The sequence below is a fragment of the Pantherophis guttatus genome, chromosome 8 (genome assembly GCF_059756535.1).
Source record: "Pantherophis guttatus breed Tessera chromosome 8, ASM5975653v1, whole genome shotgun sequence".
NCBI lineage: Eukaryota > Metazoa > Chordata > Lepidosauria > Squamata > Colubridae > Pantherophis > Pantherophis guttatus.
In genome coordinates, this window is record NC_142070.1 from 20318974 (window position 1) to 20346716 (window position 27743).

General features: G+C 38.8%; 1 protein-coding gene across 1 annotated transcript; it reads left to right on the top strand.

Moving 5' to 3' along the window:
- The first annotated feature begins 314 nt into the window (after positions 1–314).
- On the top strand, positions 315–27743 carry METAP1 (methionyl aminopeptidase 1). The gene is made up of 11 exons (XM_034440521.3): positions 315–2729; positions 6109–6160; positions 7569–7681; positions 15161–15221; positions 16782–16873; positions 17037–17120; positions 17954–18092; positions 19781–19912; positions 21551–21694; positions 24434–24499; positions 26065–27743. Exons 1-11 carry the CDS (start codon positions 2250–2252, stop codon positions 26226–26228), a joined length of 1527 nt encoding a protein of 508 aa, XP_034296412.2. The 5' UTR covers positions 315–2249; the 3' UTR covers positions 26229–27743.

Here is a 27743-nt window from a genome sequence, read left to right on the forward strand (position 1 = left end):
CAGCAAGAGGGCAAGTCTCCTAAAAACAGTTAGCAGAATGTCTTCATATTGGAAATACCAAGCAGTGACGATAAACCTTGACAATGAAATCTGGCTGTTTACTCAAAATTCCTATCAAATAAAGATTGGATAAAATATGTGGTCATTACCGATTCTCTTTATGAACATGTAGGGTAAAGAGAAAAGGAAAATTCTTGAGAATCAAATGAGTGAGTCTGTGAAACACTATTGAATCAATGTATATACCAGTATATTCATTATTTATGAATGTGTGTGTGAAGGAATAGGAAATGTTGGATTAACATATCTTCAATGTACAGTATAAAACATCTTTCAATGTCTTATTTTATTGTTACTGATCAGAAAGGAATGTTGAATTGAATATTTTATTACACACACTTACATATTTTAATATGACTTCAAAATATATCCTTTATTTTATTCTTAATATTTAATTGATGTGCTGTTGCTCTGATCCTCTTCTGACAATTTTCCGCTTAGATTTTCTCTTCTGATTTCAGGTTCGCATCGCGCCCGCATGTGCTCTTGCTTTTCTCGTGCTCTTCTGAGCATACACAGAAGCTTCTGCACATGCGCAGATCATGTATGATGACGTCCAGGTCAGTGGGCGAAGCCTCCCTCTGGTTTTACTACCAGTTCTTGCAAAGCAGTCCAAACCTGGGACAACCCACCACTTATTATAATCCATCCCCCAAAAAGCCTATCACGGAAGAAAATGGACCATCAAACCTATCCTTGTCATGGAGTTTGGATTCCTTGAGTTTATAATATTTAAGTAAAAGAATTTTACTATTGTTAATTAGTTTGTTAGGATGTTAATGAAAAATCAAAATGACACTAATGATAAAGGCCTAACAATAATCATCTAACAACAGCATTACACTTCGTCTTTTTAAAAGACAACCATTTGTAATATATCGTTCCTTAACTCTGCCCTTATTTCCAGATAGTATACACTGTAAACACATAATTTAATCAAAAGTACTTTTATATTGCAAACTTATATACTCAGAAGCAGTAGCCAAATCTTTTTGTTTTATCAAAAAAGTATACATGTATTGTCCTCTTCCAATGATTTCAATTCAGTTAGATCCATATTTTGGGAAATTGCATTTAACTGAGAATGCAAGAGGATTGATTGGATTCAAATACTCACCATAATGACATAATTACTCACAATGACAGAATTCACAGTTCTGAAACCTAACAACAATTTAAAAATTGTTCATGCTGAATCATGTAATTTTGTTAATGTAGTATATATGGTCATTTAAAGCATTTTATACTTTAAAACGCACTCAAGGCTACTAATTGAAAAAAACAAAAGACGCCAAAATAAACTTTCAAATAAAGTTAGTGACCAGTCATGAACAACCACCAGAAGCCAAATTTGTAAAAAAATTTCTTGCCATCCTCTGCAACACCCAAGTATGCACCTTACCTCATTACCTCTTTTTTTTTTGTATTTTTGTGGATGAATTTGGACTGGAGGTACTTTCAAACGAAACAAGAACTTACGGAAATTTATCATTTTTATTTTCAAATCATAACTATGGGGCTGAGAAACGCTGCGGGCAATAAAAGGTATGCCACATAGTGCGTGGCAGGCATGTCATCTTTTAACTTGTTTATTTATAATTACAATATCTTAAAAAGTAAAAAGTCAATTGGAAAAAAGAGGCCCCCTAGGCTCTGCTTGAAGTGTATACAAGCACACTGGTGCCCCAGGACAGCCCATGGCCTACCAGTGAATTAGTTGGCATTAAAAAAAACCTGTACGTAACAGATTCAGAAGGACTATGTGCAAATGTGGTATTTTTTATTTCGGGATTTTTTTTCTGATGTTAAGCACTGATTTTTTCCTTTGATCTTTTCCATGCTAATGGAGCATTTTTACCTCTCATTAAAGAATTTGGATGAGAAGGATTGGAATGACCATCTAAATCAGCCCGTTTTATATTAGAAGGCTTTTTTTTTTATCCTCCCCTTTCACCCTTAACATCCTCCACCAAGTAGGAAAAAAACATATACTGTCCTCTCAAGTCCGAGCAAATCCAAGAAAACCGGAGAGCCAGAAGAACCCCATTCCAGGGATCCAGCGGATCTCGCCAAGCTAATCCGGGCAGTGAATTTGATCTCCAAGCCTGGACGATCGAAAGAACCCAAGGATCCGTTATCTGAGTTAGGTAAGTTGGTCGTGCGAAGCCTGACGTGCGCAACAAGTCCGGATGAGGAGGGCACTTCGCGCGTGGCTCCAGCGCAAACTCGCGGAACAACCGCGGCCTTACACAGCGGTGAGGAAAACACTCCCGGCGACTAGAGAAACGTGTCGGAGATTGATATCCCAGGGAGGCGGTGCGGCCTGCCCGAAGCGGCGCCGTAACCTCGCTCCGTTTCCGCCCAGCCTCTCCTCAAGAGGGCGGAGAGAGCCGGCGGGGGCGGGCAAGCGGGGCCTGGAGCCCCTCCCTGTTTTCAGTCGGGAAACCTCCAGGCCGAGAGTTCCGCCTTTCCCTCCGCCCTTTCCCGGTGGCTGCTGCCGCTGCTCCCGCCGTCCGCCTGCGTCCGCTCCTGTGGCGGCGGTCGCAGCAGGCAGCATGGCGACGGTGGAAGCCCGGGTGTGCGAGACGGCGGGCTGCAGCAGCGAGGCCAAGCTGCAGTGCCCCACCTGCATCAAGCTGGGCATCCAGGGATCCTACTTCTGCTCGCAGGTAAAGCCGCCGCTGCTCATGGCGCCCTTTGCCCGCCGAAGGGCGGGTCGGCGGAAAGCTTCGGCCGCAGAGATTCCCCCGACGGGAGGTCGGTTCGAGCGGGGCCCCGGTTGCGTCGGCCCCCTTCCTTTCGGTTTCGACACTTGGGGGCTTCGGGACGCGGGGCTTTCCTGCGCCTGGGGGACATGTGGGGTGGTTGCTGCTCTGCCAAGGCAGGTGTGACTCAGGCTGGCTGGGCCCGGGCCTGTTCTCTGGCCGCCCGAGCACGTTTTGCTGGGAAGTGAGGGACTGAATTCAGAAGGGCTGCATGGTTTTGCCCAGATTTCTGCATTTATGCTAGTAGGGTCTCTCTCTCTCTGTGTGTGTGTGTGTATGTGTGTGTGTGTCTCTCTCTCTCTTTCAAGTTTGCCTTTTTCCTATGGTTGTTGCTAAGGGAGAAAAAGCAAAACTGAGGCACTATCATTCAACCTGGGATTCAGTAGAGCAAAGGACTACAATGTCCATTCTTCCCAGTGATGTCACTTGTAGTCCCACACACCCAACTCTGGGTACAGGAAGAGCCCTAAATCTTTCTTACAGTCCCTCTTTCTACCTCCACCCCCAACCCCCATTTTATAGGGTTTTTTTTCTACCCTGGGGTTCACATGTCAGAATCTAAAGCAAGGGAGGCGAGATTCGTTTTCTTATTCATTAATATTAGGGATAGGCCCCATACATGCTGAAGGACAAAGCACTCAAAGGCTGATATCTCCCTCCCCCCCTTTTTTATTTAAAAAAAAAAATCCGTTCTGTCATCAAGATTCACAAGACAGATTTTGGAGAAGAAAAAAACAAGGGCTGTGTTTTTCCAGTCTGTCAACAAGTGATTGTTGTTGCACTTTGGATATTTTAGTTTATTGCCGAGGGAATTTTGGCCAAAACTTTTCCTCTAAAAGCAGCCCACAGGCTAAGGTTTTGATATTAACTGTAACAAGTTTCTGTGTCAGATTTGAAGAAAATCAGGCCTTGGCACCAGAACTATTCTAAATTTTCCAATGTCTTAGGGGATCCTGAAATGCAATCATAATTAGGAGTGATTCTGAACATGGGCGGCCTGCCTTGTCTTCATTTAATATCGTGGCTTTGTTGCCATAGTTCAGCTTTTAAAATCAGGTGAGCCTTCTTTTTTAGAAGGAAAATCTTTTTCCCTTTTCCAAATTTCTGACATTTCTGTCCTCCATGTGGAGTATTCCTCTGAATCAGCCTCAGCTTTTGGTGACTACATGGGCATATCCATGTAGTTTTACTGAAACTAATAGAGAAATAATTTGCCATGATTTTCTTCCAAAATGGTTTTTCAATATTTCAGCCTTGCTAAGAGTTCTTGGGTGTCTTATTGGTACACCACCCAGGTACCATGCTCATTTGAAATTAGCCAAAGTCATCTAGTTGAGCTACCTGAGCTGGCTACAGAAATTTGGGGAGTAGTTATAAGGAAGTGTCCTTTTTTTCCTACTCAAATCATATTTAAATATAAGTCTGATTTATTTATCTAATTTAAGGATCCTGATGTTGCTTGCAGTTGGACCTGAATTCATATTAGTACACACTAGCAAAAGCATAAACCATAGTGTATAGTGCATAGTGTAAAACACATGCAATGTCCATAATGAATGGCATGAGTGTGGAAACTGAGGAAAATTTGTGTACGTATGTAATAAATGCTTGTTTTAAACCTTACATGGTCTCTGTGGTATTCATACAAATATATGTTTGCTAGGTTTTGAAGGAAGAAGCCTTTTGCAATCTTTTTTGATGATAAATACGTTAATTGGCTTCCAGTTAAATGTGCTGGAAGGCCATAAGATTAGACTCTGCTTCTGTCAGGTTTTTAAGATTTATGATGTGTGAAATCTATTTGATTATTTTTCTTAAGAAATTAATGCAAGAAAGCAAGATGGAAAAAAATTGAAAAGGCAGCAACCACCTCTGTGTCATTAACAAATTAATGTTTGAAGGTGATGAGAGTTGGGAGGAAATGGAAATGGGAACATCTTTGTGTTGTATTTTTGCTCTTGTTGCAAAGAGCAATAGTTTTACAAATTATGAAGAAAGTCAGGCTTGCTTTTAATAGAACTGGGTCGAGGGAAATATTTGCATAGGAAACGAGGTTGAATCAAGCATTCAGAATGTATTTTTGAAGGATTAAAAAAAAAGATAGATGTGGAAATGTTGCACATATGAGAAATTCAGCTGCCCACCTTTTTTTACTGGTGCTGTGGAGCTGCCTTTTGCAGTGACTACTCCAGGCTAAAGTAGGCTCCTGAAAAACAGGATTGTAAGAAGAAACCATCTACATGTTGCCTTAGGGCAGTGATGGCGAACCTTTTTGGCACTGAGTGCCCAAACCGGAACGTACATGCATGTCCACACGCCAGAAACCTGAAGACCAGCTGGCCGGCACACGCATGCCTGTTTTTTGGGTGTTTTTTGGGCCATTTTCAGGCCATTTTTCAGACCATTTTCAGGTTGGTTTTGGCCTGAAAAACGGCCCCAAAACAGCCTGAAAATGGCCCCAAACATGCCATTTTCAGGCCATTTTCTGGCGCTCCAGCACCTGGGAAGACCAGCCGGAAACCAGAAGGGCAGCTGGCGATGGTGCATGTGCCCACAGAGAGGGCTCTGTGTGCCACCTCTGGCATGCGTGCCATAGATACACCATCATGGCCTTAGGGAATGTAGGATTAGCAATGGTTGGATCTCCTCTTCATGATTTTGCTAAATTTTTGTTTTGAGCTGCATGAAAACTTTTTATTTTTTAATGGTTGGGGTAGATGTGATGGTGAGTTCTGTACTATTTAGCAGTGCTGTGAATGTTATCATTTAGGCTCCAGGAAACTATTTTCCGTTTTGAAATGCCAAAATTTGTTTGTTGTGCTTTTTACAAATTTATGTCCCATCTCCATATGTTGGATATAAATGCTCATATAGTCACAACAAATATTGCCATAAAAGACTCAGAATTGCCTTGAACCGAGAGATGGGTGGCAAATAAGTTTAATAAAAAAGATACGAAAGGGCTCCATGTTTCCAGTCCAAGACTAAACTAAGATATGTTTTTAAAATGCTTTAAAAACATATATTAGGCTTTAAAACATATACTACAAATATATAAAAGCAATATTAGACATATATACTTATATGTCAAGTGGCTTTTGAGCCCTATTAAAAAGAAATCCAATTAGTGTCTGCTGTTTGAACTGAAGTGCAGTGAACTGTAAGGAAAACCTATTTTCCTTCATCTTTCTAGAGTGTGGTTTATAATCTGTGGAACTGTTTTAACCATATAAAGTTAATCTGTTTCAAAGTATTGCTAAATTTATATAATTTGCCTTTTTAGGAATGTTTTAAAGGAAGCTGGGCTACTCACAAATTGCTACACAAGAAAGCAAGTAAGCAAGTACACCCTTTTGATTTTATCATATTCCTTTACAATCTATTTTGTTGATGGTGACATCAAATCATCCTAAAATCAATCTGTAATAACTGTTTGGTTGTTATTGTTGTAATAAATGTGGGTTTGCTGTCTGAGGTACATCATACAAGGATTCATAGAGTACTGAATGGTCTTTTATATAACAGAAAAGGAAAAAACCCAGTCTATGTGTTGCACTGAATAATGGGTTGCTTAACTATGGTTTATTGAATTTGTTGAATTGGCTGTACTAATGTACATATAGTTGATAATTCAGAGCAGCTAGATTCATATAACAGAATGGGAAATATTAATCAATCTGGATGACAGAGGAAAATGGTTTAAGTTATGATTTTCCTTGATTCCTTTTTTTAATTACTATATAAATTTTCTCAATTTTTTATGGAAGAACATTCATACACATGGGAAGCCACAACTGTAGCTTGCAGTGGTACGGTCATGAAAGTGATCTGATACTTTAGTCCCTTTCTTAAAATATTTCTGATTTCTTTCTAGATATTTTATGGACAATGCTTTTTACACATTAGTAGATTTCTATGTCTAAATGGGACCTTGGACTTTAGTTTCTGAAACAGTTGTGATTTTTCACTGCTTCAGGAATGGTGCAAGATGTGGCATACAGGTAGTCCTCGACTTAGACGATAATTGAGCCCAAAATTTCTGTTGTTAAGTGGGACATTTGTTAAGTGAGCTTTGCCCCATTTTATGACCTTTCTTGCCACAGTTGTTAAGTGAATCACTGCAGTTGTTAAGTTAGTAGCACAGTTGTTAAGTAAATCTGGCTTCCCCATTGACTTTGCTTGTCACACAGTCACAAAAGGTGATCACATGATCTTAGGACATAGCAATGGTCATAAGTATGAGTCAGTTGCCAAGTATCCGAATTTTGATCACATGACTATGGGGATGGTAACTCAGGTTGTAAGTGTGAAAAACGATCATAAGTCACTTTTTTCATTGCCGTTTTAACTTTGAACAGTCACTAAATGAACTGTTGTAAGCCGAGGCACCTGTATTTAAAAATGAGTTCAGGGAGACAGAGGAACTGAAAAATAAAGACACAGTATGATTGGAACAGTAGAGTTTTGATAGTGAATCTTGCAAACGGGCAGGACAAGACTAGGCTGGTGCTTTAGTACTGATTTGGATTTATTTCTTTTTTATAACTTTTTGGCAAAAATGATCTTTATACAAATAGTATCCGAGTTAGATTGTACAAGAAAAGCAAGCATGGTGGGAGGGCGGAATTTAAAGCTCTAAAGAGAGTGGAAAGAAGTTCCATCTATCCATCTAACTTTTCAATTTCTGATGTTCGATGAAGTTTCTTAATTAAAATCAGTAATGATTCTACTTTTGTTTTATAGAAGACGAGAAAGCAAAACGAGAAGTTTCTGCCTGGACTATAGATGGAGACATAAACACAGATCCCTGGGCTGGTTATCGATATACTGGGAAACTCAGGCCACATTATCCACTGGTAAATAGGGTGAAATAACTGAAATGTGTCACTTTGTTCAGTTTTTCCACCAGTCAAACCACAGGAAGCTAATTTTTTCATGATATTTCTTCCAGTTTGAGAATGTGATTGTCCAATTATTTTTTTAAAGATGTGTACATGTTAAACAATTTTGATAGTTATTTACCATAATGTATTTATCCTACTATCCATTAAAGAGAGTTTTATGGAAGCTAACAAATTCTATTATTTGTCTTTCATGAATCGAGTCCACTTCCACGAAGTCCTCATCTTACGACAGCAAATTTATGTTACTGAGTGAGAAATTTGTTAAGTGAGCGTCAGATTTCGGTCTAAAGCATGAGGAAAAATACCAAAGAACACAGTCTTGAAGTGTAATGGTTTATTTCTCTCACGAACCCCCGGCACTAACTGATGTTCATCAATTGAAATAAAAAGTCAGGACTAACCGTCCAGTTCCCTCCCCACTGTTTAAATCTTTCCCTAGCCCCACCCATCCACCCATGCACGCCCCCCACCCCTCAGGCTTCCACAATCTGGGTCACTTGAAAGCAAGCAGGGAATCTAGCAGAGTCCAAATGCCAGCCACACGCAGCGCTCAGGCGTCTGCCTGCTTCTCAGCCACATGGCCACCTTACAACTGTTCACAGCAATTTCGTCATCAGCAATGGGTCAGCTGGCTCTGGCTTGTCCTCACCCATCCAACTGTCGGTTTTGGCATGGGTCCAGCAATCCGGTGGGTGTAGTGTGCGGTGGGCATTGCGCTCACCAGAAAAGGCAGTCCTGGCTTCTTCATTCCCCACCAGAATGGCAGCCCTGTGCCTCCAGGCACACCAGGGCTGACAGTGAGTTTTGCCCCATTTTACAAGTTTTGTTGCCACCTTTGTTAAGTGAATCACTACAGTTGTTATATTAGCACAGTTGTTAAGTGAATCTGGCTTCCCCGTTGACTTTGCTTGTCACACGGTCACAAAAGGTGATCACATGACTCTGGGACATTTCAACCGTCATAAATATGAACCAGTTACCAAGCATCTGAATGTAAATCACATGACCATCACATGGGATGCTGTGATGGTCATAAGTGTGAAAAATAGTCATAAGTCACTTTTTTCAATGCCATTTTAACTTTGAACAGTCAGTAAGTGAACTGTAAGTCAAGGACTACCTGTATAAATTTAAGTTTATTAATCTCTAAAATGCCATAAGATTTTTTGTTTGTTGATAGCAATATGCTGTCCCTTTTAGAAACATAGTACTCCAGTACAGGTAGTCCTTGACTGACAACCAATAATTTAGGGACCATTCAAAATTACAGTGGAAATGAATAAAATGACTTATGACTATTTCTCACACTTATTACTGTCCCAGCATCTCCATGATCACTTGATCAAAATTCGGGCACTTGGCAACTGGCATACACATTTACAACAACTGAAGTGTCCCAGAGTCATATGATCTCCATTTCCAATCTTCCCTGATGACTTCTGACAAGCAAATTCAATAATTGCATCATTTGCTTAAAAGCTGCTGTGATTCGCTTAACAACTCAGACAAAAAAGGTTGTAAAATTGGGCACAACTCACTTAACAATCGCCTTGCTTAACAAACAGACATTCTGATTCCAATTGTATTCTAAAGTCAAGGACCAGCTGTATATAGAACAAAAGAAACATTAGTCATATCTGTTTTAGTGGATAGTCCATAATAGAAGATTTGGGTTTTATTCTGCAAATATTTTCTCAGCTTGGAAATGATTGTGCATATAAACAGCAGCTCAATTTGATGAGAACAAATCAGACATTTTAAAATATATTTTTAGAAGAGGTCTTCCAACTTCATATAGGCTCTGGGAAAAAAGTATTTTAAGGCCTTTTTAAATCTTGACAGGTGCAGATAGTATAGGGAGTGACTAATAATGTATTGGTCAGTATATAAGGGTGCATGAATTGGAATAGACATGGTAACAGGTCAGCCAATGGGGACTGTTTGGTGACCCAGATGGCTCAGAGCCTGGGCGTGGCTTAGGTTCACTGATCTGTATATATATGAGTGCTTCTGTGATTCTATAGTTCTGTGATTACTGATTCTGTACTTCGGGATTCTGAGTTCTGGTTCTGGCTTCTGCTGTATGATATTGTATATAAAGAAGTTTCTTATATAAATGAATCCTGCTGAATTGTTTACTTGTGTGCTGGTTGGATTGCTGAAACTCTTAATAGGTTATGGGCCCAGAGCACACCAGATACAGTAAGACTGAACTGTAATTAAGCTGAAGGACTGCCTGTGTTAAAAAAGTAAAAGGAAGAAGGCAGAGAAGCTTGCAGGATAGGTGTTGAATTCAAAGAGAGCTCTCTGCTTCAATTGGGGCAGAAGAATTACGTTATTTGGGCTGCAAAAATGGAATGCTTCCTGAAGGCTGAGAAGCTCTGGGATATTGTTGTTAATCCACCCCAAGGGCCATTAGCAGCAGCAGATCAAAGACAGCATGATAAGGCACTGGCCTACATCATCTTAAATTTAGAAGATGAACAATTCCTGAATGTAGCTAATTTAAAAACTGCAAAAGAGGTTTGCTGAAATTAAGAAGTGTGCATGTGAGTGTGTCAGCATGCAATATTGTGGAATTATCAAGACAATTATACAGAGCCCGGTTGCAACCACCAGACAATGTGGAAAGGCATTTGCTGCATATGCAGATTTTATTCATTGAGTTGGAACAGAGTAGAATGCAGATCCCTGAATCTCAGAAGGTACTGTTGGTGTTAAATAGTCTTGATGAAACATGGGACGTTGTTTCAACTGTTTTTGAGTGGAAACAAGAACAGGATTTAAGAAAGGAGGCTCTTAAAGCCTGTTTGATTTCAGAAGAAAATAAACACCATTTTAGAAAAAGTCACGAGGAGAAATTCCTGAGATGGGGCCCAAGGAGCAGAGAGAGAACAGCAACAGATAGCATGTCTGCAGACACTAGATTAACAGAAGAGACCAGATTACAGCCCAGCAAAGATTTTCTATAAAGAAAGCAACAGAACAGTGGTGTCTCATTTGTGGTGATAAGACTCATTTGAAGGAAGACTGTTTACAAAGAAAAGATACAACAGATGGACAGGCTGCTGTTGCAAACGTTAGTTATTGTAATAGCAGAGACAAATGATTAATAGACAGTGGGGCAAGTCAAACAATTGTTAATAATTCTAAATTGTTTTTCAGAATAGATCCAGCTGGAGGAGATGCAGTAGCCTTAGCAAATGTCCAGAAGGCTAAAGTCATTGGAAAAGGCAGTGTGGTGATTCCATGCCTGAAGGAAAAGTTTAGCAATATATTATGTGTGCCTGAAATGGAGCATAATTTACTGAGAGTCTCTAGTCTAGACCAAAAGGGGTTTGAGACCACATTTGTAAATAGGAAGTGTCTCACAAAGAGAAATGGGAATGTATGTGCATAGGGCATAAAGCAGGATAATCTTTATGTGTTGCAGGGACAAAAGGTTCAATGTGTCCAAACATTTGGAAATGTGGCACATGATTCATGAGATCATCTCTTGCACAGAAAGCTTGGCCATGCCAGCTTCAGAGTTTTGCAAAAGATGCAACAGTTTGGAGAAGGATTAAACTTAAAAGGATGTAAGGCATACTTGGACTATGCAGTATGTAAGTAATCAAAGTCCAAGGCATTTCCAGTAGGCAAAAGTAGCACAAGGCAGACAAGAAAGGGTCTAGAGCTGGTACATGCAGATTTGGTTGAGCCAATGCAAGCCAGTTTGGGAGGAGCAAAGTATGTGCTGGTCATTGTAGATGACTACAGCAGATTTGGTTTCTGCTATTTACTAAAGAGTAAAATAGAGGTGCTACAGAAATTTAAGCAATGGGTAAGCTTCATAGAAAGGAGATATAAACAAGTATGTCAGCTGCAAACTGATAGAGGTTCGGAATTCATGTCAGCAAGTTTTCAGTCGTGGTTGGGACAGTTAGGAATAAAACACAGATGCACAAATCCGTACACAGCAGCTGAGAATGGCATGGTTGAGAGGTGCAATGGTGTCTTACAAACAATGAAAGACTCACTGCTGGAGGATTCTGGTCTGAGCAGGTCATATTGATGTGAAGCCATGTTGACTGCTAATTATTTAATCAATAGGCTGTGGAGTTCCTCTATTAATAATACTCCGTATGCAGTGCTATATAGGAGAAAGCCAAAGGTAACTTGGTACATACAGCTGTTAAAGGATTTAAACGTAAAAGTAGCAGTTTTATGTCTATTCCAGTCATGAAGGGAGGAGTGTCAGTATATAAGGGTTCATGAATTGGAATAGACATGGTAACAGGTCAGCCAATGGGGACTGTTTGGTGACCCAGATGGCTCGGAGCCTGGGCGTGGCTTAGGTTCACTGATCTGTATATATATGAATGCTTCTGTGATTCTATACTTCTGTGATTATTGATTCTGTACTTCTGGATTCTGAGTTCTGGTTCTGGTTTCTGCTGTATGGTATTGTATATAAAGAAGTTTCTTATATAAATGAATCCTGCTGAATTGCTTACTTGTGTGCTGGTTGGATTGCTGCAAACTAATAATATTAAACTAGGATTAATTAAACATGGTTTTTGAATAAACCATAGTAATTTGCTTTGAATGTAGCATTAAGCCATAATGTGAACTCATAAAATAACCACGTAGAGCGGACTGACAAATAATTCAGTTCCTGCCCTGATAGAAAGACTGCTAACAGAATGTTTAGGTTTTTTGCTAGGAGATGAACTCATGTACAACAGTATCTTAGTCTTTGAAGAAATACTAACTTGAAAAAATAATTTTCTGTTCTCATGGGTGCAGTGGCTGATTATGGTGGTAATGTAGTTGGTGATTGCAGAATCAAAAAGGAATGTAGATAGAATAACTTATATTCTGTATATTAGAGCAGTACGTCCCTCCTTCATTACCTAAATCATTTACCAGAAAGTCCTTTTTACCACTTATCAGAAAGTCCATATTTAAATGTCCCTGTTGTAATTAGGTAATAATTCATGTGAAGAAGCCAAAGAAAAACTTATACCCAGTACTAGACAATTTACCCAGGTTTGGGAAGCACTGTATTAGATTAATACAAATTAAAATTTGATTTGCATATAGTTCAGAATTAAATCATGATTGTGCTTCAAGTTATGAAGACAAACCATGGTTTAAGTTTCTTTATTTATGCTTCCATTTTCTCTCCGCTCAAGCAGTCATGATTTAGTTACAGTTATATTATTATGCTGGGCTCTTCTGAGTCATAGTTATAACTATGGTTTCTCAAATCATTGTTACTTGCAAACCGATTTCAGAATGTGTTTTCTGTGTTTTCAAAAGGCTTTTATGACCTCATACTTGGGAACATAGGAAATTGCTTTACATAAATAATTGCCAATACTTTTCTAACAGGGTGGATTTGATTTAAATCATGATATCAAATCCACCCTGTTGGAGACAAAGACAAGTGCACACAAATGTCCTTACTAATGTCTTTGCCAGTTTGCAAACTTTAATACAAATGAGAACTCCTAGTCTGTTGTCTTGCTGGGTGAGTCTATAGAAAATTTGGAATACTGGTTCTGTATAGAAGCTGCAGTTCTTAGTGCAATGTTTTGAAACATCCAGTTTAAACTAGAAATTTTTTAAACAATTAGAGCAACAGGCTTCCTGCAGTGCTTCTGCAATCCTTAAAGGCAAGGGCATGTTATCTTGTTGGGGCTTGTTATTTCAACTCAAAAAGCAAGGAAACAAAAATGCATATCAAAATATAATTGAAGCAGTACACATTTAATATTTTCTCCTTTTGCCACCCTAAATATTACAGTTCAATGGAAGGTTTTTGGAAGGCTCACATAATGCCTTGGGAACTAATGTGGTATCCCATTGTTATTCAGAGTAACTGAATTCCCTTTTGCCTCTTTTAACATCATGTTGTCAAACTGAAACGTCATAAATATACAATTACTTCAATAGCTATAAAAAGGAATGGTGAAATTACTGAAAACTTGGCTATTGTCCAAATGACTATTTTTTAAAATGTTTTTATTTGGGTTTCATTCCTATAGCTCAGGATTTTTAAGCTATAGCCACTTCAGATAAATCCTCATTAGAGGAAGAGAGGTAGGATTGGGCAACTTGAGTACTAAGAGAACCCTATTTCCTAAAGAGTTAGACTGAACCAGAAGCAGAAACAGTATTTCCTTTGTCTTTTGAGCCTGTAATTTGAGCATCTAAACTAGAAGAACTCTCTTGATTTCCGAGCCCAGGAGTTCAATGTGATTACTAGGTTTCAGACCAACATACAGAATGGTTTAAAGATAGACATCTTGGGAGGGTTACTCAGGAGATGAACATTTTTTTCTCTAGGGTGCATCAGGCTTCATGGAGCTAAGGATCCCCAGAGGAATGTGATTGGAGCTCAGTGTTGATTCTTCTTCATCCACTTCTTGAGAGAAAGGCTGAGAATTGCTAAGGACATTTGTGTGCGCTTGTCTTTATCTCCAACAGGGTGGATTTGATTTAAATCATGATTTAAACCACTAGCAAAAAAGCTTGATTTAAATCAACTTGATTTACATCATAATTTTTAAAGAGCAATTGTCATCTCTGTCCTGCAGCAGCAGCTCCTCTGACCTGCTGTTGTCTCACTGACAGTCCCATTCATTTTAATGGGATGCCTGGTGATGCAACAGGGACACAACAAGGTGAGGGACGTGGCATGCAGCATGTGAGTGGATGCCCGCTAACAGGCGCTGCCATGACTGAAATGACAGGTGCTCTTTAAATGTGAGGATTCCTGCTTTACGGTAGTTAGAATCTTTAATATTATTTGCAAACAAAATGAAGGTTTCCTATTTAACTTGCAGAGCTCGGATTCATTGAATGAGTTTACCAAAAATGTAAATATTGCAGAATATACAGCTGCATGCTACATAACTAAGCTCCATTTCATGCTGGATAAACTAAATTATTGATGTATCTTAAATAGAAAACTATCTTTAGATAGATATTTTTACTCCAAAAACATTTTATTAAAATAAATTCGATAAAAAAAAAAATTAAAAAAACCCGATTAAATTTTTAAAAATCCTTTTTTAATTTTTTTTTTAAAAAAATCATCGATTTTTATCCACCCGGGTCTCTAATTCCTGGTTCCAGTTCAGTTTCTTCTCTTTGATTCCCCAACATCTGTTCCACTTGGATTATTGTCCTCTTTTTAGACTCTTAGGCTGACTCCCAGTTACTTTTGCTGATGTCTCCCATTGTTGTGTTTCTTGTTATCTGACACCGGCTCATCAAACAACACACTTGGCTTGCGGCTCTTGGATGGGAGATTTTAATATATGCCTTCATTTGATTTGAAAATATCCATTTTATAGTTTGTTTTCTAGCAACTGTTATCCACATTCAGAATGACTAAGCTAATAAATATGTTTAAACAGATCTTAATTGTGCTTTATTTAGATGCCAATGAGGCCTGTGCCGAGTTACATTCAAAGGCCAGATTATGCAGATCACCCCTTAGGTAATTATAGGCATAGTACAACTTTCATTTGTTGAGCCTGTGATTAATTTAAACTGTGTTAACTATTTCTTTTTCAGAATGAGTACGTCTCGAAAACATTTGGATGTATTATGCTGCAGGTTTGGTGACTAGTTGCTTTAGAAAAACAACAACAACAACAAAAAATTTCAAGCAGAAGTGATTTTTTAAAAATTTCACAAACAAGCATTAGCCATCCTTCTGTTGGGTAACACACATTTGGTCACAATATTTCGCCAGATAACTCTGCCAAATGTTTGAGAAAAATTAAAGGGAAGTTCAAATAAGAAGACGTGTCATATCCACGGTTTCTTTGTTTTGCTCCTGATTTATATTTTACTTTTATTAATACCCTTTATCTTTTAAAATTATTTCAGATATAATTGCAGGCTTTATGTGCAAAACCTACCATTCTGAACTGGAACATTCTGGTACCGACATTTCAACATCAGAGCATTCCAAATTTTCATCTGGATCAAACCATATATAAGAGATCAGCACTGCCCAACTAGACTGGACCCCTAGCCCATCTAGTTCAGTAATCTCTTCTGACAATGACTAACCAATTGCACAGGAAAGCTCTCTAGTCTTCCAGTAGACCAGGGATCTCCAACCTTGGCAACTTGTGGACTTCAACTCCCAGAATTCCTCAGTCAGCAAAGCAAAGCAAAGCAAAGATGTCTGAGGAATTCTGGGAGTTGAAATCCACAAGTCTTAAAGTTGCCAAGGTTGGAGACCCCTGCAGTAGACAGTCTTCAGAAGCACTTATATTGCCATCAAGCTAATAGCCATTGATCCCAACTCTTAGGAATCCAACCAGTAGCCAGGATTAAATTTTGTGATAGTGAGTTCCAAAGTTGAATGGCTTATTGTGTAAAAAAATAATTCCTTTAGTCAGTCGCGATTCTTTTAAGATTCAATTTCAATGGGTGACCTCTGGTTCTTTTGGGAAGGAGAGTAAAGCTTCTCCTTGTTCTTGTTATCCACATCGTAGGTATAATTCAATCATGTTCTCTCTCAGTTGTCTCATTTCTAAACTAAAAAGCCCCAAATATTGCAACCCCTCTTTGCAGAGAAACTGCTCCAGCCCCTTCATTATCTTCTTCTGAATCTTTAGTTCCACTGTATCATTTTTAAGGTGTGGTGCCCAGAACTGCACACATTATTCCAGATGTGGTCACACCATTGATTTATATTAACCATTGATTTATTTGTGAATGCTGTGGTAGTTTACTGGAAGTAAATCTTCCACAGCATTTGCATGCAATCAACATGCATTTGTTTCTAAAATTTATTGTGAATAGATACCATTTCCTGGTATAATGTAATAGTTGAAATCTGGGGCTGGAAAAAAACAGATTTAAATTCCTACTGAACCATAAGCTCTGTAGTGATTTTTGAATAATCATTTCTCAGCTCATTGGGTGTCGTTGGGATAAAATAAGAGGACAGCTTTATAAGTTTTCTAACCTTGAGCTTTCTGGAGGAAACATGGGAGATCAATCTATTAGTTATCATAATGGTAGTAATCCTTTCTTTTAGGTATGTCCGAGTCAGAGCAGACCCTTAAAGGAACTTCTCAGATAAAGATCCTTTCTTCAGAAGATATAGAAGGGATGCGAGTTGTGTGTAGGGTAAGTATATACTGCACAACATTAGTTAAAATGAAGTGGAATCTAAAAGGAAAAGTCTTTGCATGCTTTCCTCTGAAAATTTAATTACATATTTATATGTATTTATATTTATTCCATGTAAATTATTTGTCATTATGAATAATTTCTGTTCCTTTATCTGCAGCTTGCTAGAGAAGTCTTAGATGTTGCTGCCATGATGGTGAAGCCAGGTGTAACCACTGAAGAAATAGATCATGCTGTTCATTTAGTAAGGATACTTTGATGAGGTTCTATTTTAGTTACCATATTTTAAAGCTTAGATACTGTGTTTAATTAAAAAAAAATCCAGCCTACTAATGTCCTGCATAGTTAGGAGTGGCTATGTAACATTAGTTCATAGATTCTCAATATTACACCTGTAGCACCAGTGCATTCCTGAGACTTTTCTGCAAACCTGCCAGACACTGTACTACCTGACTTGAGTTTCCCCTAATACTTAAAATAAAAAAAAAAACCAGGGAAGCTAATATGTTGTCAGGCATCATGTGTATTTTAAAAATGCTAAAAAGGTAAAGGTAAAGGTTCCCGTCACACATATGTGCTAGTCGTTCCGACTCTAGGGGACGGTGCTCATCTCCGTTTCAAAGCTGAAGAGCCAGCACTGTCCGAAGACGTCTCCATGGTCATGTGGCTGGCATGACTAAACGTCAAAGGTGCACGGAACGCTGTTACCTTCCCACCAAAGGTGGTCCCTATTTTTCTACTTGCATTTTTAATGTGCTTTTGAACTGCTATGTTGGCAGAAGCTGGGAGAAGTAACGGGAGCTCACTCCGTTACGTGGCACTAAGGATTCGAACTGCTGAACTGCCGACCTTTCGATCGACAAGCTCAGCATCTTAGCCACTGAGCCACCATGTCCCTTTAAAAATGCTATTGGGTCTCAAATAGATCTTTGTTCCAGGGAGAGATTAATTGTCTAATCCTATATAGTTGATTTTAGTCCATCTTTCAGAAATTATGCGTGCTTAAAATTGCTGCGTTTATTAAAATTACACTTTGGAATATTTTTGAGTGAAAAGCTTATTTAAAATTCTTTTCAGGCATGTATTGCCAGGAATTGCTACCCATCGCCACTGAATTATTACAATTTTCCTAAGTCTTGCTGTACATCAGTAAACGAAGTCATCTGCCATGGCATTCCAGACAGGCGACGCTTACAAGAAGGCGATATTGTTAATGGTAGGAAACATCAAATAAATATTTTCATAGGAAATAGGATTTTGGAAGGATATTGCCATTGGAGAGAGAGTTTATGTAAACATCTATCCAATGATGATATCCTTCTTAAAATATTAGTTTTGTTTTGCTTTGGGGATTACCAAACTCCAAAACATATGCTTTATTCTTGATATTTTAAAAAACTCTGCTGGGGAAGCTTACTGGTCATAGTGCATTCATCTCCTACTTGGTAATTGTATACAGATGCAACCGATTAAGTTCTTTTTGTTTCTTTTCTACAACTTTTATATTTGTCCAGAATTAAAGCCTTAAACCTTTATAACAATTCCTTTCTTTAAAAAAAAGTCTCTGCATCTTCCAACTAACTGTCCCTTTTGGTTATCAAGCTTTTTGAGAGGAGCCTGAACTGAAAATGGGAGTTTTGCAACTGGTTGTATACATAAGAGACCCTTGAATGTTTACCAGTCTGAAAAACAATACTTGCATTGCCATAGCAGATTGTAAATTATATTTACATGCTGAGGTTATGGCTATTTCTTCAGGTGCCTTTTGGTAATCACCATGAGAAACTTTTAATCTGAACTAATAGGACCTTTTTATTTTTTAATTCCTGATAATTCCACATTAAACGAGGAGGCTTTTGATTACCATGTTGTTGGTATAGCAATTTATATTTTCAACTAATTTTCCAATATTCATATGCAATGCAGTCTGAAAGTCTGCTGACTCAAGTGTGAGACATCAACAGTCAACTTGTTGCATTTTGGACTAGTTTTTGTTTTGTCTTCAAAAGCAACCCAAATAAAACAGATTATTTTGACTCAACTGTGAGGTGGTAAGGACAGAAATAATCACCACTTGAGCATCTTTTTGCAGAAATGTTTGCATTTGGTTCTCACCTGTAGCTGGGCAAAGGCTTTCCTTGGCCCAGTCTCTATCTCAGAGATGGCTAACCTTTTTTCCCTCAGGTGCCGAAAGCATGTGTGCACGTGCGACAGCATGTAGGGGTGTGCCCATATCCATAATGCAATGCCTCCGTGCCCCGCCCCTGCGCATGCACGCGCGACCCCCCCTGCCCCCCGTGCATGCGCGTGCGTCTCTGCAGGGACCTCAAAATAATCTGGCCAGTGGGGGGAGGGGTGCACACATGCACGGTGGAGTTGACTTAGGGCAACAGCTCGCGTGCCCTCAGAGATGGCTTTGCGTGCCACCTGTGGCACACGTGCCATAGGTTCGCCATCATTGCTCTATCTGATGTTTTAGGAGGAGCTTTCAATCCAGGAAACCCAAGATTCCAGATAAAATCTTTCAGGGACTTAGAATCACATCAGACACTAAATATGAAATTATATTGGCTCTAGGTAATTTTTGGGATAAACAGTCATTTTGTCTTGCTGGGATTTCATCTGAGTCTTAATATCGTTTCCCCCTAGAGCCTAGCACCCATCAGATACTATACAGCTGAGTGTCATCAGTATGTTGGTGATTTCTTGCCTTAGACTGATGGTTTATCTTTCCTAGTGGTTTCATGTAAATGTCAAATAAAATAGGAGAAAAAGAGCTGAGTCCTGGGGCACGCGCATGATGCTTTCTGATTTTGTGATGTGTTTTTGATATTTGATCCATAGCCTTGTTAGGATTGCAAAAACAGACTATGGAAAATGCAGTGTTCCCTTTGTTTCTTGTAGTGGACATTACTGTTTATCGTAATGGTTATCATGGGGATCTCAATGAGACATTTTATGTTGGAGAAGTTGATGAGGGTGCAAAACGATTAGTTCAGACAACATATGAATGCCTAATGCAAGCAATTGATGCAGGTAAGAGCTTTCTGAAACCTGTGCCTGATTTTCTTTTTTACACATTATAGACAGAAGATCGGTTATATTGAGTCTTGCCTCCCTTAAGGAATCTCTCTCAATCAACATGCTGCAGTGTTGCAAATTGCTGTAATTTTATTCCTTTTGGTGGGGATGACTGGTTTATTCAAAATGATTAATTTTAATAGCACAATAAATGGCTTAAATAAAGTTTCAGAAAATTGATCGTTTCCAGAAGCACTGGCTAAACATTAATGGAATGTCAAGTTTAGAATTCTTTGCTGAATGTCTAACAGTTGCAGTCTGTTTCTCTTGTAAATCTGTGTCCTCGCATGTTGTTGACAAATTAAAAATGTTTTGAGGCAGAAAGTGAAAATGAATTGATGTAACATAAGATGAAACTTAATAATCTCTCTAGGCATCCTAAGCTTGTAAAATATTCATTTACTGGAGGCAGTTCAAATTCTCCAAAATCCAGGCAATGAGCTTGCATAACAAAAGAATAGATTAAACTGATTATCAAAATTCTTCCCCTGAAGCTTTAGCATTTGCAGGGGAAACTAATACTCATACCTAAACAGGACACAGAGGGTTTTTTTATGTTGCCCAAGGAATGATTAAATGGCTGGGTTGAACACTATGCTACATGTTTATTGAAAATCCATAGTGGACTAATAACGTAAATAACACTTTTCTCAACAGTTAATCCTGGAGAAAACCAGAGGAAATTTTCTTCTCTTAAAGCACAAACATGTTACTTGTGGTAATTAAAAGAGAAAGAATTAAAAATATTAAAGAGTCTTAAGAAGCAATACAAAAGAGGCATACTTGCCATGATGTTGGCTTGCCTACCCTAAATATTATGACTTGCACTTTGAAGGCTTTGTCGCTGTTCCCTTTTCTTGCCTATAAGAACCACCGTGGTTTTTTGCAAGACACTGTTAAAACAATGTTCAGTAAAACAAGCACATTAAAGTAGGAGCCTATCATGCTAAACTATAAACAACAACTGGATTCACCCATCACCCAAGCCACAGGTTGAACCTGGCCAGAGGTCCATGTTTTCACCATTCATTGTCATTTGAGGGCCAAGCAGATGCCTTCAGGAGGCTCACAAATATAGAATGATTACCAGCAGTTGCTTCCTAAGATTTGGCAAATGATGCTGCTCATGATTTCAGAGGTAATATAACAGCCATCAAGTCCAATAGCTGTTTATAGCCTGATGCTCCGTGACTTTATCCTCTTTTAAAATTAAGCTGGTGCCTGCCACCCTATTTAAATACAGCCATCCCACAAACAAGGCAAACTGCATTATGCCATAGTTGTAGCTGTGGAACTATTGTCTGAAAAGTAGAAATGATACTGTCTTTGTAGCCTGGGCAGCTAGTAAGCTTGTTCTCCCCGAGAGTATTCTGTTGAAATGTTCTGTCTGTCCAAACTTGAAACCTTTACATTTGAAAGTATTTGATCAGAAAATTTCCTTTTCTTCCTCCCCCCTGCCCCCGTATCATAAATTCTGAGCTCTTGTGTAATTCTTTGAGAGAGAACGTGCACATGCGCAAAAGAAGAGAATATGTGTATAAATACCGATCGTTGTTTTCATTGTGATTTCTAAATGTATGCATTGCTTTGCAGTAAAGCCTGGTGTACGGTATAGAGAATTGGGAAATATTATACAGAAACATGCTCAAGCCAATGGGTTTTCAGTAGTTCGCAGCTACTGTGGACATGGGATTCATAAGCTTTTCCACACCGCTCCCAATGTGCCACATTATGCCAGTAAGTATAAGCAATACCTGGTGTTGGGTTGCTAGCAATCAGTAAACCTGATCGTTTCCTACGTTTCTATAGCTGGTGACCTTAAAAGACAGTGAAGTTGGCGTTGGAAGTGACATTCACATATCTGTCTCAGTCTTACGAGCATTTTAAAATGGGTTGGGAAGCAGACAAGCTAATTTTATAATCAGAATACTGTGGTCAGCACCTTAACTGGCTGAGCCAGTTAGTATTGTTGTGGATGTATACTTGAAGGGTGGCTCCACAAACAGTATAAAGGTAGTCTTTGACTTATGACTACAATTGAGCTTAATTGTGGTTAAGTGAGATATTTGTTAAGTGAGTTTTGTCCTGTTTTAAGACCTTTCTTGGCACAGTTGTTAAGTGAATCACTGCAGTTGTTAAATGAATCTGGCTTCCCCATTGACTTTACTTGTCAGGAGCTCAAAACGGTGATCACGTGACCTTAGGACACAGCAACGGTCATAAATATGAATCAGTTGCCAAGCATCTGAATTTTGATCTCGTGATCATGGGGAAAGGTCATAACTCTGAAAAATGGTCATAAGTCACATTTTTCAGTGCTGCTGTAACTTTGAACGGTCACTAAATGAACTGTTGTAAGTCAAGGACTGCCTGTATTTTAGTAATTTGAACAATTCTTCCTGCTAGCCCATTCTTTCCTAGTTAGCCTGCCTGCCTGCTTCTCTTCTCTCCTAGTCTAGTTAATAATTCAGATTGATTGGCGGAAGTGTTTCTCAGTAGAGTATGTGGAGAATGATGGATAGTAAAATGATAGTTATCCTGTTGTAAATCTTACTACAAGGTCAGATGCCAGTGAAGGATTTTATACTCATTTCTATAATAACGGGGTTATTATATCATGGGGTTTTCTGTGTTTTTAATTATTCTTGTAAGCTGCTCAGAGTCACTTGTATGAGATGAGCAAGTACATAAACCATATAGCTAATTAAATAAAATACCTACAACACACATATAAGTGAATGTCTTCTATTCTTGTGCAACTGTAAATACATTATGAAGTTATATTGCTTTTATTGAAAATAATGAAATTTTCCCACATTTGCTACAGGTAGAATCAGGGCTTTTATAGGCATAGTTAGTTTAAAGACTGCTAACATAGGCCAGACTGAGAAATGAGATGTGGATATACATATCTCGTACTTTGTCTATATCCATGATGGCGAACCTATGGCACGCGTGCCACAGGTGGCACGTGTAGCCATATCAGTAGGCATGCCAGCTGAGCTCTGGTGCGCATGTGCGTGCCGACCAGCTGATTTTCAGGCCTTCTGGGCCCACCAGAAGTAGGGAAACAGGCTGTTTCCTGCCTCTGGAGGGCCTGGGGAGGGCATGGGGAAGGCCCATTTTTCTTTCTTACCTGGCTCCAAATCCTCTCTATGCATCTGCGGAGGGCGAAAACAGCCTTTCCCACTCCTCGGAGGCCCTCCAAAGGCCTGAAACGGCCCATGTCCCAACTCCCGTTGGGACAGGAAGTGACTTTTTTGCTGTCCCCAGCCTCCAGAGACTCCTAGAGAGGCTGAGGACAGCAAAAAAGTCACTTCCTGTCCCACTGGGAGTTGAGACATGGGCCGTTTCAGGCCTTTGGAGGGCCTCCGAGGGATTGAGAAAGGCTGTTTTTGCCCTTCCCAGATAAATAGAGAGGATCTGGAACCAGGTAAGAAAGAAAAACGGGCCTACAAGGCCATCACATGCCAGGAGCGGGGGAAGTGGGGGGTTGCGCGCACAGGGCGGGCCGCATAGAATTATCAGTGTGGGCACACACGTACATGACCCTCCCCCCCCTCTCTTGGCACGCGATGGCAAAAAGGTTAGCGATCACTGCTCTATATTCTTTCCTTAAAGTAGGGGAACAACTCATAAAACAATGGTTAATTGCTTTAAAAGGGCCAGGCTAATGCTATATCTTGACATTTCTGGAACTTGTTATATATTTGCCATGGTTTGATGTAGTTTCTTGTTCATTTCCTCACTTGTACAAAGAAGGTGACTGTATTAACCCTTTTGTGTAACACCAAGAAGGTCGTTTCCTCTGTCAGTTCTGCATGAAATTGTTCAATGCAGATGGAAATCTCTTAATTTTATAAGTGGAGTAGCTTTTATAGAAAGTTTTAAATACTAATTATTAAATTGTGGGACTATTTATCTAATCCCTGCCCTTTTTCAATATGTACATTTTAGCAAGTATATACACTCACTTATATGTGTATTCTAGGTATTTTGTTTAATTATTATATGATTTATATAGTCGCTTGTCCCATGCAAATGATTCTGGACAGTTTACAAGAATAGTTTAAAAAAAAAAACAGAAAAACCAATGACATAATAACCCCACTTACCAAAGAAATGAGCACATTAGCAACAGCATGTATACATTTATTTGGGTGGGAAGGAAATCACTAGACTTGATTTTAGTTAGGATTGGCAGCTGCAGGTAGGGAAGTGGAAATTAGAAAGGATTTTTGTAAATTCATTTTTTTTTATCTACTTTTTGTTTTGGGTGAATTATTTTATACTGGATCCAGCTTTCCAAACCTCTATCCAAAGTACTTTATAGTAAATGAAAGAAAAGAAAGGGTTTTTTAAAAACTGTGTACAACTACTATATCACTGTGGTACTTTAGCGTTGTCTTGTATTTTATTCCTGTCTTGTCTGTGAGAATTGATCATTTCCCGATAACATTTTATTGTGCTTCCCAGAAAATAAGGCTGTTGGAGTAATGAAGCCTGGCCATGCATTTACGATAGAACCAATGATCTGTGAAGGTAATATGCTGTTATGAATCTAAGGAATTCTGTTTCTAACTAGAAATTTCTTGAAATTAATTTGGGAGCTATATGTATGAACATTTCCTAGTCACTGGTGAACTGCTATCTTGTAAACAAAATATATTTCAAATGTTGAGCAGAAATCTTGCTGCATATTTTTGCATTGTTACATCTTTTCTTGAAGGTACAAAATATTATATCCTAGGTTGTTTTTATGTTATGCTTAAACTATCTTACAGTCTCTCTAGTCAGCTCATACTAATTTCTAAGAAAGCCGTAGTTGCAATTTGCTTTTTAAAAAACTCCACAATTGAATTATTAAATATACCTCTGAATGTCATGTATGTAAATAAAATTATAAGAGAGCATCATATTTTTTTTAAAAAAAATATTCCACAAATTGGCAAATATTGGATCCTTTTGCATATTTTTTCACAGAGATAATTTGTTAAAAAGAACACCGCTTGGGGGGCGGGGCGAAAGGCCTACTAAGCAGGTGTATACAAAAGTATGAAGGCTATTGCTTAACACATTGTAAGCCGCCCTGAGTCTCCGGAGAAGGGCGGCATATAAATCGAACCAATAAATAAATAAATAAAAATATATAAAAACTGAGTAATTGAAAGAGTGCAAGGAAGCAGAGACAATAAGGATATGGAGCCTATAAATGGTCTATATTACCAGGGTAATACCCAGAGTAGAATACGTGAATAAAATTTGTCCAGATAGCAAAACTATTCTAATGATCAGTGTACTGGGAAATGAGTTTTTCCTCATGGTTATTAAAATAAACTTTGGGAAAAACATGAGCATTAGCTAAAAGATCAACCTGTGCTAAAAGGTTGTCTTCTCTTAGAAATTGATTGAAAAATAGCTTCTTAACAGCACCAATAAATCATCTTATGTTGGGGCCGTTCTTAGAGGGTGAAGAACAATTGCCTGCCAAATTAGAGGAGGAGGGGGCTATGTATTCGCTTTTCTCCAAGATGATTGTAGGGGAGAAAATAGCAGGGTTATCGGCTGTAATATACTTCCAGAGATGTTACTTAATGAAAAGCAGGCCAAAATTCATTCATTCATTCATTCATTCATTCATTCTCTCTCTCTCTCTCTCTCTCTCCCTCCCTCCCTCCCTCCCCCTCCCTCCCTCCCTCCCTCTCTCTCTCTCTCTCTCTCTCTCTCTCTCTCTCTCTCTCTCTCTATATATATATATATATATATAAGCTATAAGATATACAGTAAAAAGCTGGTTTTTCTTTTTTAAAAAAATGAACAATTGATGAGGCTATCCCAAAGGCACTTTTCCAAAAGACAACTGGAGTTTCTTGGTTTTTTTTCTTTGAAAACATTTCGCTTCTCATCTGAGAAGCTGCTTCTTCAACTGAAGAAAGTTCTTGGATTAGAAGTGAAATGTTTTCAAAGAACAAAACCTTTTGGAAAAAGCACCTTTGGGACAACCATAACTGGATGTTTGAGAATCTCCATAGACAATTGCAAAAGCTGTTATCTGTTGTGTTATGTTCATTCTCCGTATTGAATCTGTTTTACGTTGTCTTCATTAGGTGGGTGGCAGGATGAAACCTGGCCCGATGGCTGGACTGCAGTTACCCGAGATGGCAAGCGGTCTGCTCAGTTTGAGCACACACTCCTAGTCACAGATACTGGGTGTGACATCTTAACCCGGCGGTTGGATAGCATTCGTCCTCACTTCATGACCCAGTGCTAGTATAGGCCACGTGACGACCTTGACATGAGCATTTGTACTATGCATTTTACTAATGTACAGGATGGAAGGGGGATTTTATCACCTGTTTTCTTGTCATTGCCTATAGATAAGGGAAATGCAAGTCTGCATCGTACAACTTGGAAGAATCTGATGCAGAGGACCCCAACACTGTTTGAACTTTTAAAAAGAAATTTTCAAGTAGTACCCCTTTGTTTTCCTTTCCACCCACCAAAAGAAAACAACAGCAAAAACAAAAAGCTGGGATTCAGATGATTTTTGTCACTGCCACAGTTGTCAGGTGGTGTACCTAAGACAACGTTTTCATGGTGAATGTGAGAGCTTACTTTAGGTTTTGAACTTTACTTGTTCCAAAGGCAATCCCTGCTTAGCTTGTGCTACAAAGGCAGTTTTAAACAGGCTAGGTTTTCAGCTGTTTACAACTCAGAGGTGGCATTATATACTACAAAAATGAAACTAGTACTGTGTACTAGTCCCTCTAGAATCTTGCTGCCTTTCCTTCTAACCATTTTGGTTGCCTCTGTTGTAATTATACATAGAAGTACAATAACTGCTAGTTAATGAAGAGAGTTTGCCTTTGCCCAGGGGTTCTCTGTGAAAAGCCGTGAAGTGAGGCAGGGAGGCCAAAATTACTAAGATCCTGCCTAGTTTGAGCTTTTATCAAATTACAGCTTTAAAATGGGTAGTGCTTGACAGCCAATAAGGTTCTAAAATTTCACTAGTAAAAAAACTCTTATTCCAACTGAAATAGAAAAAAAAAATACAAAGAATTCCTGTCTACCATGTATAGTAACATTTGTGACTTTATATGACTTCATTGCCATGATCAAATGTTTGTCCACTGTAGGGCTCACTTGATTTCATCACGGTACCCCAAATGATACTTTGGGATTGTGGCATGCAGCTGTCAGGAACTGGATCAGAAATGGTCACTTTTTAGTCCATAACAACTGAAATCAGCTTCACTGCACATTAAAGAGAAAAACTTTGCCAGTGGTAATGAGAACTGAGCCACAGACAGGAAAGTAAGATATAAGGCTGCATGTTTCCCACGGCACATTTTATCACATAATTATTTTTCTGAAATGTTCCTAGGCATTTGACAAACCAGGTGTAGGTGCTATTGCAACTGGCCAATGTGATATTTCATGAAAAGGAAGCTGTTGTAGCAAAGATAATGCCTTTGAAATGTGCAAGATTTGGACAGCCCTGGAAATAATTCATCTTTCCCCAAAGGTCCTTAGACCAGCAACAGAGGTGATAGTATGATAATGTCCCCTCATACTTTATATGAATTGGTTATACAGATTTACCATAGTTGATGTCAGGGAAGGCTTAATTTTGTTGGCCAGTGGCTGTTTCCATCTAGCATTGTATTCTGTAATGAGAATGATTTCTCAACCACATTTTTTATTCTGGTGCCTACTTCATCCATACAGTGTGGAAGTACAGCAACAGAAATGAAGAGAAATAAAAGTCATGAAATCATGGGCATAA